General features: G+C 38.9%; 1 protein-coding gene across 6 annotated transcripts in view; it reads left to right on the top strand.

Annotated features, from left to right (window-relative positions):
* Nucleotides 1-16,722, top strand: part of HEATR5B (HEAT repeat containing 5B) — a 79,015-nt gene that overhangs the window by 47,217 nt on the left and 15,076 nt on the right. For all 6 annotated transcript variants that reach the window (XM_075924954.2, XM_075924953.2, XM_075924952.2 and 3 more), the window contains exons 24-30: nt 2,775-3,026; nt 5,139-5,320; nt 6,738-6,806; nt 7,867-8,046; nt 10,650-10,887; nt 13,548-13,808; nt 15,057-15,184. In XM_075924954.2, the coding sequence (XP_075781069.2) occupies nt 2,775-3,026; nt 5,139-5,320; nt 6,738-6,806; nt 7,867-8,046; nt 10,650-10,887; nt 13,548-13,808; nt 15,057-15,184 (1,310 nt within the window). The remainder of the gene's footprint in view (nt 1-2,774; nt 3,027-5,138; nt 5,321-6,737; nt 6,807-7,866; nt 8,047-10,649; nt 10,888-13,547; nt 13,809-15,056; nt 15,185-16,722) is intronic.

Raw genomic sequence — 16,722 nt, 5'->3', positions numbered from 1 at the left:
GGAATTAATAGGAAAGGGATAGAAAATAGGACCCAGAATATCTTACTGCCCCTGTATAAAACTATGGTACGCCCACATCTTGAATACTGTGTACAGATGTGGTCTCCTCACCTCAAAAAAGATATTTTGGCCTTGGAAAGGGTTCACAAAAGGGCAACTAAAATGATTAGGGGTTTGGAACGGGTCCCATATGAAGAGAGGTTAAAGTGACTGGGACTTTTCAGTTTAGAGAAGAGGAGACTGAGGGGGGATATGATAGAGGTATATAAAATCATGAGTGGTATGGAGAGGGCCGATAAAGAAAAGTTATTTATTCGTTCCCTAAATAGAAGAACTAGAGGACACCAAATGAAATTAATGGGTAGCAGGTTTAAAACTAATAAAAGAAAGTTCTTCTTCACACAGCGTGTAGCCAACCTGTGGAACTCCTTGCCAGAGGAGGCTGTGAAGGGTAGGACTATAATAGAGTTTAAAGAGAAGCTAGATAATTTCATGGAGGTTAGGTCCATAAAAGGCTATTAGCCAGGGGATAAAATGGTGTCCTTGGCCTCTGTTTGTCAGAGGCTGGAGAGGTATGGCAGGAGACAAATCGCTTGATCATTGTCTTCGGTCCACCCTCTCTGGGGCACCTGGTGCTGGCCACTGTCGGCAGACAGGATACTGGGCTAGATGGACCTTTGGTCTGACCCAGTATGGCCGTTCTTATGTTCTTTTTATGTTCTCCTGGTATGGCTGTCTCTGGCACCAGGAGCCTGTCTTTCTCCAGCTCGCCACTCGGAGCCTGGCTTCACACTCTCCACTGGTGGTAGCCTAGCTCTCAACTCCCTGCCACCAGGTGCCTAGTTGCCCCTTGGGGCTCTCTGATCCTCACCACTGATGGGCTCCCAGTGAGAGCTCCGTCCTTGTAGTCCAGGTGGCTCCTAGTGCAAATTGGGAGTCTTGGGGAAGCTGCAAAATGTGTGCAGCCCCTGGGCTCTCAGCAGGAAGATGCATGTGGTGCTGGGACCTCATTCTCTCAGTCCTATACTAGGGATGTAAAATCCTGTTTAAGTAGTTAAGAAGTTAAATGAGGGAGGGCGGGGGCTGCTCTGGCTGGGCTGGAGTGACCCTGCCCATGCTGCGCCAGGGAGGCATTCCTTGTGAGGACTTGCACCACTGACAGGAGGGTAGTGTGGACATGAATCACCACAGTAATATACATAGGTCATCTTATGTTTCTAGTGTAGAAATGCTCTCAGTGTGAGTGATCATCTTTATTCGAAAAAGCCCATATGACTGCTTTTTTAACTTTCCACTAACATGCTGAATGTACACAAGTTTCTGGTCAGCCATTATCCATTAGGTATGCAGAAGGAAGAGTGTTACTTGTATGTAAAACTCCAGTTATAAGGTGTTATGAGTTATTAATGTGCTGTTTACAATAATGATTAAACCTCATTTTGAGCTACTCGTTCACTCAGAATCCTTCTTGGAAGATTTTATGCCTCACTTCAGCTTCCAGAGCAGGTGTGGATAGATCTCTCATTATTTCTCTCCTGTTCACTATTTTATATAAGTATAATGTGGACTATGGATTCAAATGAGAGCCCTTTTAAGGTGTTACCAGATTTCTACTTACATGTTAGTTATCATTCTAACATTTTTCCCATACCCAGATCCATACTTTATTTAATGAGCTTGATGTTAAAAGATCTTCTTTCATAGATTCTGTAAAATAAAATCTGTAAAATATGCATTCGTCTTTTTCTCTTAATTGACTCTTGTACAGTAGGCCAAATAGTCTCCAACATAACTATATTTAAATGCATTTCTAAGTGCTGCTCTTCAGTAAGCTCGTAACTTCAAATTTATAGGCTAAGACATATTGGCATATGCAAAGCAAATTTTTAAGGCAGCCACATATAATTTCTGGCATGCTTTTGCAAAGAATCTCATGAATTCGGGCTTGGTCTGTCATATTGCATAACCTTTCTCACCCTGAAATGTCCCAACTTTTCTGCAGCCTGTGTGCATTATTTTTTAGGAATAGGGTGACTAATTTATCTCTCTGATAAGTTTATTTTTGTTGCTCTGTCTGTTTTGGTGTAATCCCTTATCATTCTGATGCTCTGACAACTAAACACTGAGGCTATGTCTACGCTGGCGCAATCTTGCGCCAGAGATATGCAAATGAGGCTAAGCATGGAATATTGCCGAGCCGCATTTGCATATCTAATGAGCCGCCATTTTGCGGAAGAGGCTCTTGTGCCAGAAGGAGCTGTCTACACTGCCCCTTCTTGTGCAAGAAAACCCTCTTGCACAATGCTGCTACGCTGATTATTTTCAGGAATAACGGCACTGCTCAAGAGGGTTTTTCTTGCACAAGAAGGGGCAGTGTAGATGCTCCTTCTGGTGCAAGAGCCTCTTCCGCAAAAATGGCAGCTCATTAGATATGCAAATGCGGCTCGGCAATATTCCATGCTTAGCCTCATTTGCATATCTCTGGCGCAAGATTGCGCCAGCGTAGACATAGCCTGAGGTTTTACTTATTAATTTCTAGGTAATAGTATGCTGATGGGGAAAAAAATCTTTCCTTATTAATATTTCTTTACAGTGCCCTTCTTCATTTTCAAATGCCATGATTTCTATTAAATCTATTATTATTTCTTTTAGTCTCCATTTTCATTTTGAATGGATTGTAAGAGTTGACAACTTCACATAGTAATTTTAAGAAATAGTTTACAGCTGACAGAGGAATTGCTAACTTTTATGACTTTGTGTGTCTCCTCTTGTAGATATGAGCACTGCAGCTCCTTTGGGAGGAGGAAAGGATGAAGAATTGGAGAAGAAAGATGAGATGGATGATGACACAATGTTTACCACTCTGGGTGAAGAGGATAAATCAAAACCTTCTGTGGCTCCTCGCTGGGCCACTCGTGTATTTGCTGCTGATTGCTTGTGTCGAATTATCATGCTGTGTGAGAATGCGAACAAGGCTCACTTTGATCTAGCCCTGGCCCGTTCAGCCAAACTCAGGAACCCTAAAAGTAATTAAAGCTTTTGCATGTGTTTTTGTTTTCTATAAACTTTAAGAGGTCAGTTAAGGATATTAGATACCAACAAAGAGAAAACTTTGTTAGGTAATAGTTAAACTTGAATAAGCTATCCATACAAACTAGTAAAAGCTAGACATGCCCAGTTAAGGTATTCTCCTTTATCATTGACCATTTTCCCTGACAGAACCAACACTCAATAAGTACGTCTCCTTATACTGTAAGCAGACTGGTTTCCAGCCAGGGGTACATGTGTAGACAGAGGTCTTCCACGGGGTATATCAACTCATCTAGATATTGCCTTGACTTACAACAGGAAAAATAAAAAACATTAGCAAAGCTAGTACAAACTAAAATTTCAGACTGACAAAATGAGAGACTATTTTTATATCTGATTTTGTAAGCAAGTAGTTTTTAGATGAGATTAAATTTGAGATATACAAAAGAAATCTGATTCTTGAAAAGGGGTACAGTAGCCTGGAAAGGTTGAGAACCATAGCTCTAACATGAAAATGCAAAACACCGCATTGTACCCCCTTGAATTGTAATGAAATCCATAACTCAAGTTCAGCATAATTAGCAATATATATCTCTTAGGTATGACACACTGCTGAATTGTATGATGTGTTCTTTTCCCATGGGAAAGTAGTAAATTGACCCTGCTGAAAAATGGTCACTTCATTTTCACATTGTAATTTTAAATGGAAATTGTTACTTTTAAACAGAAGAGCCTGAAATTTGTTTTAGGGAAATTGGAGTTAATGGCTCTAATGGAGAATAGGGATGTAAAATCCTATTTAATTGGTTAACCAGTTAAACATAATGTTTAATTGTTGACCGATTAAAAGAGGGGGCAGACAGAGAGGCTGCTCCTTCCCATATGGGCTGGCGTGGATCCCACATCCACCATGGCGAGGCTGAAGTGGCTCCTCCACTACAGATAGGGGCTACTTAGGCCGGCTGGAATGCCCCTGCTTGCAGCATGCCTGGGTTGAGCTGGGCTCTCCACGGACAAGGCTGCTTTGGCTGGCTGGAGTGCCCTTGCATGCAGCGGATGTGGAGCTACTATAGCCCCAGAAACTATAAGAACGAGTAAGCCTCACCCTTAATGAAGTAACCATTGACATTCCTAATGGAGAGGGATAGGTGAAGGGTTTGTTTACGTGTGTGAATATTGCAATTGATGTTTTTTTAAAAACTATAGCATCCTAATGTACTTTTCACTTTCAGCATTGGTAAATTACCCCTTCCACATTTTAGATTAACTTCAAAAGCTGTGTAGCATTTTGTCAATCTGTAAACCCTAAGTATTCCCAATGTTTCCTCACATTAAATTTTACACAAATCTTCCCACGTAACCAGTTACAAACTATGATTATTTTGGTATCATATTATAATATAAGGAAATTATTTTTTTTAAGTAATTACTTACAGTATTTGGTATTAAAAGTTAAGGAGTAAAGAAAAACACATGAAGAAAAGTCCTTACAAAAATGTTGCTGATTTCTGAATTATTTTCTTCTACCCCTTGCAGTCTTCACACATTTTTCTGTTACCCCCAGTAACAGACTCCAGCTATTTCTCCCCAAGATGTGAAGGAATTACCTCATTTTCACCCCAAAAAATATTTATTACTACCTGCAATACCTAGTGGTTGGCTAACATACCAGAGTTTTAGAATTGATCAGATATTCCTTTATCAGCAGGGGTCACTATAGGCATAAGATTGTAACAGCAGTTGCATTCAGGGTTTTCTGTGGACATGAGGAACAAGTCATTAAAGCTGTTTTTGCAAAATGTTCTGAAAACAGCCGTGAAGGAGTTTAACATTCAGAGCAATTTTTTCTCATGACCTTTTCTTTTATTTTTCTTCAGTTTTTCACAACAGACATTTCAGAAATCTGAAGTGGTAAATTATATTAACAATGAAAAGAAAGTATATTATTTTTTTTTTCAAAATATGATTTTTTTTCAGATATGTGTGAAATTTACACATAACAACATAGTCTCCCTGTTAGAAACTTGTGTAAAGTTACAAGTGTCTGTAAGTGGACATCAGTTGGATATCTTTAACTTAGTTAATGGCTTTATTATTTTTATTTTTAGATGATCTTTTAGTGCTCCATCTCTCTGACCTCATCCGTATGGCATTCATGGCTGCAACTGATCACAGCAACCAGTTGCGGATGGCTGGTCTCCAGGCACTTGAAGACATTATCAAGAAATTTGCATCAGTCCCTGAGCCAGAGTTTCCAGGTCATGTGATACTGGAGCAGTATCAAGCTAATGTGAGACCTTCTTTATATGTTTAGGAAATTGTATATTTCTCTCAGTATGCCAGTTTATATTTTTAAATAACTTGTGAAAGAGTGTTGTGTGTGGAAGAATGTACTGCAGACATTTTATTTACTCCTTCAAAATTATTTCTGTATCTCTTCCATCTATTTATTATAATTTAGTTACTGGCAAAAGTTTCAAAAAATCAATAACCACTGATCCTTGAAATCCAAATAGTAGGGTGTACATTTATGTTTTATGTCCCTGTTCTGTAAATTGGGCAAGAAATATGTGAACATATGGGAATGGAAGTTAGGAGATCTGAGTTTATTATTAGGAATGTTACGTTGCGATTTATTGGCTAATCGAGTAGTCGATGGAATCCAGCAGGCAGCCCTGTTCCTACTACATTTAAACTGCAGAGCCACAGCAGGGTTAGCTCCTGGGGTTGGAGCGAGCAGGGACTAAGCAGTCCCAGCTTGCGCTGGCTCCGGGACCGCTGTGGTCCTGCCTCCCTTAGGGTATGTTTACACTACCCTCCTAGTTCGAACTAGGAGGGTAATGTAGGCATACCGCACTTGCAAATGAAGCCCGGGATTTGAATTTCCCGGGCTTCATTTGCATAAGCCGGGTGCCGCCATTTTTAAATCCCGGCTCGTTCGAACCCCGTGCCGCACGGCTACACGCGGCACGGACTAGGTAGTTCGGACTAGGCTTCCTAGTCCGAACTACCGTTACTCCTCGTGGAATGAGGCTTCATTTGCAAGTGCGGTATGCCTACATTACCCTCCTAGTTCGAACTAGGAGGGTAGTGTAGACATACCCTTATTCCCTTCCCCTGCACCACGGAGATGGTGCTGGGGGGAACTGGCTTTTAAGGCGGCTTCCCCTAGGACTGGCTCCCGCTCTCTCCCTCTCCCCTTTACATCCCTGTTTATTATTCCAGAGTACCACTGACTTATTGTTAGAAGTTGCAGCTGTGGGGAGAGGGGAGGCAGGAGCTGGTGCTCATGGAGTTTGGCAGTGCAGGGAGGGGGCAGGAGGCTCTGGGAATCGGCTTAAAAGCTGGCTTTCCATGTGTACTGGCTCCCCCCCACAACCACCACCACCCCCATTCCCACCACTGCTGCCTTTAATACAGAGGCAGCAGCTCAAAGGGCAGGCGGGAGCTGGTGCTCATGGGGAGCTGGCTTTTAAGCTGACTCCCTGCATGCACCAGCTCCTACGGAGCTACTTCCCCTCGTGTAAATGTGTACCCACTGAAAATTTCAGCAGTTACATATTTACCAGAAAACTCACGTTTTAACATCCCTACTCTATACACAAATGTAATATCAAACTTGCCCAAGCAAGAGATTCCTTCTTTTGGAACACTGACTTCATTACATACACAAAAAGTATTATCAGTTTGTTTTTCTTTTTACGTAGGTTGGAGCTGCTCTAAGACCAGCTTTTTCCCAAGATACTCCTTCTGACATAACAGCAAAAGCCTGCCAGGTACAGAGAAAAATATAAAGACTATGTATTAAAAACTTGACATATTTCATGCTTTTAGAGTAAGAGAGAGAGAGAGAGTGCAATTTTTTTCCCTTAGGAAAAAAGTGAGAAAAGAAACATTGTAGGAAATACCCCTACTACTGGAAAATTTGGAAACTTATGATGTAACTCTATAAATTAAGAGTATTATAAGAGGCTCCAGGTAATATATTTGGTTATTCAGTATTGTGGAAATCCTTCAGACATTTTATTAAGAAAACTTTTTATTTTCTTATTTATTCTGCAACTAGTAGGAAACAGCCACATGTAAATACTGGTTAATAACTTTATTGATGTCTGAATTTAAATGAAGGGTCCTGGTCCATTAGTAGGGTTATTAAGAACGTCAATAATATTCTGCCACTAATCATAACTGAACAAGGGACTCTCCTGCTCATATGTGCTTGAATATTTTGCTATCACCTCCTCTAGTTGACAGAGGTATAAAATTACATTGTAACATGGCTTTGCAGAGGAGTGGAAGGTCCTATTACTCTGGAAGAGGCATAGCAACATTTGTTCCCTTCAACTTGATTGGGGAACCTGTTGTGGTGAAGATGATGTTGGATAGAGGAGGAACTTAGGTCCCTCACAAAGGTGATGAGGGAATACTGCTTTCCCACCTTCTAGGTGGCATTGGGTGTCGTCAAGCAAGAGAATCCATCTCCCATGGTCATGTTTTCAGGTTGCAGGAATACTAGAAAATACCTCCAGTTCACAGCTTTTGTCTCTTCAGAAAGGAGTTGGAGGGAAGGTGCATTATTCAGCTCATTGCAGGCAGAGCTAGTAAAATGTCACAAGACTTGTCACAGACCTTATCCGCACTGGAAATCTTTACATTTTGAGGGTTTACTGAATTCCTCTAAATTGGTTCCATTATGTGGTGTTACAGCATCAAGCATGTGTACTTAAGAGGATGATTCACTGTTAGAACATATTACAGAACTATTTTATCTTTGCATAAAATCTGTGCTTGTTCAAGCAGGTATCTTGGAGAATGATTTAAAATTTTCTTACGTAGGTGTGCAGCACATGGATAGGAAGTGGGGTTGTAAGTGACCTGAATGATCTTCGCCGAGTTCACAATCTCCTTGTTTCCTCCCTGGACAAAGTGCAAGCAGGAAAGGGGTCTTCCAGTCAGCCTTATCGAGAGAGTGCCACGACTATGGAAAAACTGGCAGTTTTGAAAGCTTGGGCCGAGGTAAACATTCGGTGTTAAATATTTACCTTATACCTTGGATTAGTTACTGTAGCATAGCTGCAACTTCTCATCCTTCTAGGCATCTATCCAGCCAGCCCCAAGACTTGTCTTTTCCAGCTTTTCTGACTTCCTCTCACTCTCTCCAGCTTTTGTTTCTCCATACCTATCACTGCAATGCTTCATCTTCTTTCTAGCCAACTTGTCCACAATTGACATGTTGCTTCTATTCACTCTTCTCTCCATGACTCCCCATTTCCTCTATCCCATCCATTGTGCACATCCAGGCCCTCACAGAATTTTCAGACTTTGTCAGATGTCAGTTTCCGTCCAATGCCCCTACCTGTTAATTTAAAAACAAAATTCAAAGATGAGCTGTCAAATCAAAGCATAGCCAGGAATTTCCCCAAAAAGGAAATAGTAAACAACAGGGCTGCTGAAGTCATTGTTTGGGAATGTGGCGGACCAAGGAAGGTTCAAGTATCTAAAAATGATGGATTTCACAAATAACAATACAGGCTGCAAGGCAGTCTAAATAATGGAATTGATCTCTAAATTGCTATAAAGATGTTCAGGTTTAATTTAACATTTTAATCTGTATTTTAAAAGTCTGGAAATTCTAGTGGTTAAATTAAAATGGATTTTAAAGAGAAACTATCTGAATGTTTGTCTGAGCATTACGAACTGTCGTTCTCACAGTGTGATAGTCTGATGAGGTTCTAGAAAAATGGCCTTATCTTCAGATGGGCTGAACTCCCACCATTATCACTGAAGTTGTTGGGAGCAGTGGGAGTCTAGTACCTCTGAAAATCAGACCAAAAGTTAACATAGGAGTCAGATGAGATAGCTTAAGAAATTATTGGACAGAATTTTTTAAAATTTAAATAATGTGCTCCAAGAGAGTCTAAATTAGTGGTGGGCTGCATGTGGCCTATCAGGGTTGTATGTGTGGGCCCACAAGATGTTTTGTTTCCCATTGCCCACGTGCAGAGTTGTCAGGTTCTGTTGGTTTCCATCCATATAGTTTTTTTCCTACCAATATTACTAAAGTGACCCACACATGAAGCAAGAGCACGTGAAGTGAAGTGAAGTGAAGTGAAGTGCTTGCTGATTGAACCCAACATTGACTTTGAGAGCTCGTGCATCCAATCAAAGTGTTGCTATGGTTCAGTCAACACACAAATTCTAGGTACTCCAGTGCAGTTACCAAAAGTACCCAAACCCAGGAAAACAGTCTCGTTTACGACTGTCTTGTGGCCTACTGAGGCCACTAGCCTAGATTGCCCAACACTTGTCTGAATGATTAACCTGATCTCTAAATTGCTGTGAAAATGTTCAGGTTTAAGTTAACATTTTAATCTGTATTTTTAGTGGCTGTGATGCTCTTTTTGTTGGCTGGAACGACTGTATTGTGAATTACCTTTTACATATGGGTATATTTAATGACCCCAAGTGACATGAAAGCTATTACAGAAGACCCTGAATATAGTATACCAAATGGAACCCCTATAGGTGGAAGTCTGACTAAAGGTTTTCTGAAACTATTTGCACTATAACTTTTATAATGCAAGGATAAAAATAATGATTAAAGAATGTGCTTTGTTTGAACTTAGCTATATATAAGCCATTGTACTTTGTTTTCTGAAGTGTTATTTCTAATGACTAAAGGACTACAAGTGTTTTGAGGAAGCTGAGCACAAGCATGCCTTTGTTTTCTCTATTGCATTAACATACTGTAGATTTTCTTGCAATTAATTTCCTTGGAAGTTACTTTGAGAAAATAAGGAAAGTATTAGCACCTCAGCCCTGTAGTGTTGAGCTATTTTCAGCATTGATCTGAAGCAAAGCATCTGTTGTGTGGGGACATTTATGTCGGCTATATTTCTTTTCTAAAAACACTGCTTTTTTGTTCTATTGCAGATCTTTTCCCCCAGCCTTTCTGCTTGTTTGCATAATGTATCCTTGTGTATGTCTCTAAAATGTTCCTTCAGTCCATCAATTTGGGTCCCATAGATACCAATTTTTAGACCCTCTAAAGAATAGTACACAGTCAAAAATAAAGAAGAAATTCTCATTCACAAAGTCTGAGCTACACAGAAAGTGACCTGATTCCCTGAATGAAACTAAATTGATTATTTTCTTTACTAAACTGATTTAAGAGTAAACCTACAAGTGTGTTGCCTCATGTAACTAAAGTGATTCCCACATGGATTTAATTTAGTTAAATTAGAGCATTTTCTGTGTGAAGAGCCCTCATTGACACTCTTCAGGCTAAAAGTTTTGAGTAGCCATATTGGCTTTGAATTCTTCTCTAATTGTTGTCAGCAAACTCAGATTTAGCTTGGAAATATAGACTGATAAAACCTAATAGCTTTTCCATTTATCCTACCTTTATTTCCATCGGCTATGTAGCTGATAATTTTCCAGTATGATATTTTAGGGTAATTTTTAAAGTAGTCTCAGATCATCACAAAAATGTAAAACTGTTCATGATATTCTATAGAAGATAACATAAAGATAATTTACTGGTACAATTTGTCATTTGATTGAAAGATTTTTTTTTCTTGTTTGCATTTTAAAGCAAAAATATTGTATCTGTTTTATAGGTGTATGTTGTTGCTATGAAAATTAAAAAGGAAGCAGAAACCAAACCAAAGCGAGCAATAAAGAGTACAGATGATGATGATGATGATTTTGGTACTGCAGATGAGCTACCTCCAGACAGTTTGATAACACTCGTACAACCTGAGCTGCCTATTCTTAGTCGCCTTTGGCTAGCTGCATTGAAAGACTATGCTCTTCTGACTTTACCAGCTGAATTTGCTAGTCAGCTTCCACCAGATGGTAAGTACAGCAGTTCATGTTTTTATGGTTATGAAAGGCAGAATGAAGATCTGGGTAAGGAATTTTTGAAGGAATTTTGAGTTTCTTCCATAAATTACTTGTTTCCCAAATTTGTTTTGTATTTACATAAAATCTAACATAATGATAAGACCCCACACTGGGATGCATACCTTTTTTATTCTGTATAAAAGAACCCTAAGGCTGAAGTAAATATTTTGTTTGGTGGTATAAAGTTTCATCAACCTGCATTTGAAATGACTTGTTACTACTGTGTAGTGAAATAACTAAGTTTTGTATATCATGCCAAACATGTTTTATTTCGTTTATTCCTCTGTTGTTTTTGTTTTTTTCAGAGAAGTTATTTCAGAAAAATGTACAATTGAAATTTTTATTGGTGCTGTATTTCATAGTACTTTGTGTCTAGAGCCAGATTGTGTTAGTTGTTTAGTCTTTGACATGACTGGAGTATTAGAACAAATGTTAAAATTGCTATTACCTATAATAACTAGTTTATAAAAGGAATGAAATAATGTAAAGCTGGTGATTTAACTAACTCGTAGAACTTTAGCTCAACCATAACATTGCATTTTCACTAGAGTTCTGAAACTTCAGTATGCTAATGGGAACTTTTGGCATTGACCTACATGAGTGCAGGATCATGCCAAAAGAAGATCAGTGAAGTTTCTTCACTCTATTGAGAAACAAATCAAATATATTTAACTAGAATTTCAAAACTTAGTCATTGATTTGTCTGGCATTTCAGATCAAGTTTTGTTAGCATTGATTACAATTCTTATTTCCATAAAGCACTGTAGTAACAAAGATTCTGTAAATGTAATTTATTCTAAAATTGTTCACTCTTTAAATTGAATGAAACAAGTCTTTGAAATATATTTAATTCCTAAGGTCTCCCCATAACTTATAATTCACATTATTCTTTTCTCTGATTATAGTTTATAAAAAGTACACTTTTTAAAAACACAATTAGTTGTCATCCAGGATTACCTAAATCAATATCTAGTGGTCTAAAATAAAATTGTCTAATGTTTCAAAGATACTGAGTGTTTACACCATTGACTTGTGTGCGAGTTGTGAGTGCTCATCATTTCCGAAAAGCAGGCGACTGTATTTTAGATTATTAGATATGGATTAGTTGTGCTAATATTGCATGCATTTAATTTTACAGAAGTAAGTAAATTCATTGACATCCATGGGACAATTTGGGCTTAAAGTTAAGCCCAGGCTGGTTTGCAGGATTGAGGGCCTTTTAGACTGAGTGGCATATATTGTATTTTACCAAAAGCATGAAGCAGCAAGGTCCCTGCTTTGAAAAGCTCACAATCCAACTCAGAAATGTACTGTTACATTTGAACTACAGGCAGTCCCCGAGTTACGCGGATCTGACTTATGTCGGATCCGCAGTTACGAACGGGGTTTGCTCCGCGTCTCCCTGGTCTGCTGGAGACGAGCAGACCAGGGAGATGGGGAGCAAAGCCTCTGAGGATGCCGGCAGCGGGACAGCCGCGGCACATCTGGGCTGTCCGCTGTCTGCGTGCTCCCCGGCTTTGCTCCCCGTCTCCCTGGTCTGCTGGTCTCCAGCAGACCAGGGAGACGCGGAGCAAAGCCGCGGAGGACCCGGGTAGCGGGACTGCGGTGCGTCTTGGGGATGCCTGGGGTTCTTAAGTTGAATCTGTATGGAACTGGCGTCCAGATTCAGCCTGTTGAATCTGATCAGAGGCTGATTCCAGGAAGCCCGGGCAGAGCAACTCTGCCTCTGGCTTCCTGTAGTCAGCCGCTGGTCAGTTTCAGCAGCGGCTGAATCTGGACGCCAGTTCCGACTTACATACAGATTCAACTTAAGAACAAACCTACAGTCCCTATCTTGTACGTAACCCGGGGACTGCCTGTACTGTTGCATGTATGTAAGAAGGCTTGGGGCCACTGGTGAGGAAATCAGTAAATTGTTGCATTCTAATCCTTGGAAGGCTGTAATGTATCCATAGAATTACAGTTTTAAACAGCTGAATCAGATTACCATTCCATTGAAAATATTTAGTTAGATTTTAATAATTTCGTGAATTTATTATAAATGAATTAGCTTATATTCAGGTCTTTTGAATGTTTGTTTTTAAGCTGTTGTTTGTAAGTGGGACATAATTAAGAAATCCTAACTTGTTTTGGTTAAACAAGGGAAAGAGAGACTCAGATATAGAGCCAATACTTGGCTTTTTATGACTTAAGTTTTCTAGGATGGCTAATATCTTTTTGTTTTGCTAATACTTCCTGAATTGCATTGTATCCTCCTCGTTCTTTTGTCTTTGTCAGTTTTCTGAGATCTTGTTGGATTTCCCTCAGTCATACACAGTTTAGGAAAAAGTTAGAACAGAGAGAAAATTTAGCCTCACATCATTTACTAGCAAAAAATATTTGATATCAGAGAACATGAAGCTGTATAGGGACAGCCCTAATGATACTAGTCCTCTTGGCATGGAGAATTGTGCTGCACGTAGCTGTAACAAAACTTGAATATCTACATCTACAAATGTATCCTATATATGTATACATAAAACATATACTCTCTCTCATACACATATATGTTTACTCTCTCTCATACACATATATGTTTTATGCTAGTTAGCATTTGCTTTTCTAATTAACAGGTGGAGCATTCTACACTCCAGAGACAATTGATACAGCTAGACTGCACTACCGGAACTCTTGGGCTCCAATTCTACATGCAGTAGCACTCTGGCTAAATAGTGCAGGATTTGATGCTTCTGAGTCACCTGAAGAAGCAGCTGTAGCAATGCCAAATTCACAGAAACGTGTTTCATCTATTATGTTAAACCAGACACCTGGAACACCACCTACCACTAAATCTTTGCCAGAGATCAACAAAGATAGAATGCACTTGATTTTAGGTAAGAGCTTTATGATATCATATTTCAAAGTTTAATGCCACAGTGTGGTTGCATTAAAAGGACACCATCTTGAAATCCAGCCCATTTAAAATGAACCATATGCCCATTCCAATGCTACATCCTGGCAACCCATGATTTTTATAGCTCTGAAAAATACTGTTCCATGTCCCTTAAATGAAATATTCCAGATTAGCTTTAGGTCTGGTTTTTACATCATATTTAAAAATAAATCATTAGGTATCTAATATAGTATATTTATTAGAGTTCAGATGACACAAATTATGTTCTTTAGACATATGTTTTTTCTATAATTTTAGAATGAGGAGTTGGATTACATTTTATACCCCCTGATAAGGTCATAATTCAGTAAAGACCTATGTGACATTGGCCAGGTCACTCGGTTTATGCTGTACCTCTGTGGAATTGGTGATAGTACTTACTGCTTCGTGGGGGTGTTTGTAAGGAAGCATCTGTTAGTATTTGAGGCACTCCAGTCGGCACTCCAGTCGTATGGTGCTGTGGGCTATGAAAATGTCCAGGTGTTTAGATTAGTAAAATTTGAAATATCTGTCCTAGCTTTACATTCTATATTTATCTGTGCATATCTTTAGTTTTTGATCCATGCTATACAGATGTGACTAACTAGCAAAGCTGTGTTGCACTGTCAGTTGTATGACTAACTCTGAAACTTTTGTATAATAAACCAAGACATACTAGTTTTTAAAAGATAAATGTTGGATTTTTTTTTTTTAAACAGTGGCAATTCTGTCAGAGATTTTGTGTGAAAGTTCTGTAATTGGAGTATTTGTATTTTAAACATTTGTAGTAATAAATACAAATGTTTGAAGAATTGTGTTTTATGTATCAAGGTCATATCTGAAAATGAGATCTCTTCTGTTCTGTTTTATTTTCCTTCAGTTAAAATATTTTAATATACAGAAACTTAAAAACACAATTAAAAGTGGCAGATTGTTAATTTACAGACTTGCCAAATCAAAAGACACACATCAGTTTCCTTTGTAGATCTGTAGGTTACTGACCATGATTACTTACTATTTGCTGTCTCAATCTTTAAAGAATATTTCTCAATGGTAAAAATAAAACATGAGTATAACTTTTGTGATTAAAATAAAAATCTAAAATAAACCCAACTGCCGCATTGTTTAAATACTTAAATGTGATATATTAACAACCCTCATCTTATTGGTATAGAAATGAGATTTTTTTTGATTGTTTGTTTCTCTTCAGGTGTTAGTATACAATTCCTCTGTTCTCCTAGGCCTGAGGAGCCTGTTGAACACGTCACATCTTGTTTACAGGCACTGCACACTTTACTGGATTCACCTTGTGCTAGAATTCATATTGCAGAGGATCAGGTATAGTAAATATGTTGGATGATGGAAGTTGATGTTGAAATCTCGTCTTATTCTGTTTTTAAATGCATGTGTGTGGAAGTGTTTGGTGATTAATCTGTATTCTGTTTACTGCTGTGTCCCTGAAAAATTAGAACTGATCAAAAACTGGAGGGAAGGGGGGGGGGAAATATTGCTGAAATGTAGGCAGATTAAAAAAAATTGTTTATCATAATGATCCATTTTTTTCTTTTTTCCATTTTAGATTTAAAAAAAAAAGTTTGTTACATTAATTTTTAAGAAATAAAGCTGTAACAACAGTTTGCAAAACAAACATGCTGCATTTTTTTATTTAAAATTTCTTTCTTAAATTTTCACAAGCAGGCATCTCAATTTGTGACAGTGGACTTATCACTTATACTCTCCTTAAGGGCTAGTAAATCACAATAAATGATCTGCCTTATGATAATCTCTGAGAGAGATTGTGCACTACTGTAGAATAGAAAGCTGAATTGAAAAAGTAGTATAGAAGTCCTGTAGCAACACTGTAGATGTTTTCTCTCTTATTTATAGTTACCTTGATTTGTGCTAGCAACAGATTATTGAGGGTGGACAATTAAATACTGTCCCCTCTCTTAGGGATGTAAAATCCTGTTTAATCGGCTGACTAGTTAAACACATTTTTAAGCAGTTAATTGATTAAGGCGAGGCGGTGTGCCCCTCCCTCACCTACTGCTGGGTTGGAGCACATCCCCACTCCCGCTGCAGGGCTCGTGCACTTGGGATGCTGGAGCAGCCCCTGCCTGTGAGATACCTGGGCCCACCAAAGACAGGGGCTGCTCCAGCCAAGCTGTCCGTGGTGTCCCCTCTGCAGGGCTGGAGCAGCCCCCTACCTACAGCAGGCAGGGAACTGCTCCAGCCTCCTCTGGTTAACCTTAACTGGTAAGCCTCACCCATTAAGGGTTAACCGGGTACTGGTTAAACCTTCACATCCCTATTTTGAGTAATCCACATGCAACCATTCAGAAGATGCTTCAAATCACTGACCTAAGTGGTCCTAATGCCATATCCCAGTACTTCAACTATGTCCCAGATGTGTCCACATAGTTTGTTTTCATAAGTCTTCATACTTTAGCAGCTTTATGGTCTTTACTGGGGCTTTAATTATTCATTATTTTGTGGGGGGATTTTACTACTTACTGGATAAATGTGGCAAAGTTATATCATTGTCACCTTTGTGCTCCTGTGTGTGTGGTTAGTTATTTTTACAGTGAGAGACTTTATCTTCCGCATCAGATCTCCATTTCCTCCAGTGGTCTCTAACATTAGTTTTCAAGAAGTTGAGGTGAAAAAATTGATTTTTTTTTAAAAGGCAGTGAATTGCCAAACTCATACAAATACAGTCATTTAATATCATTAGGCTTGTGTATCGCACACTGCACCCATTTTTAAAAAAAACCCTCCTTTTAAATTTTATCATTAATACAGTGATGAGAGAACGAAGGGAGTGTTACCTATTAACTATTCATTGTGTTTCTCAGGTGAAATCCTGTACACTGTTT

Source organism: Pelodiscus sinensis, chromosome 3 (genome assembly GCF_052426305.1).
Source record: "Pelodiscus sinensis isolate ZL-2025 chromosome 3, ASM5242630v1, whole genome shotgun sequence".
Classification (NCBI taxonomy): Eukaryota; Metazoa; Chordata; order Testudines; family Trionychidae; genus Pelodiscus; species Pelodiscus sinensis.
This window is presented reverse-complemented; position numbering and strand designations above follow the sequence as displayed.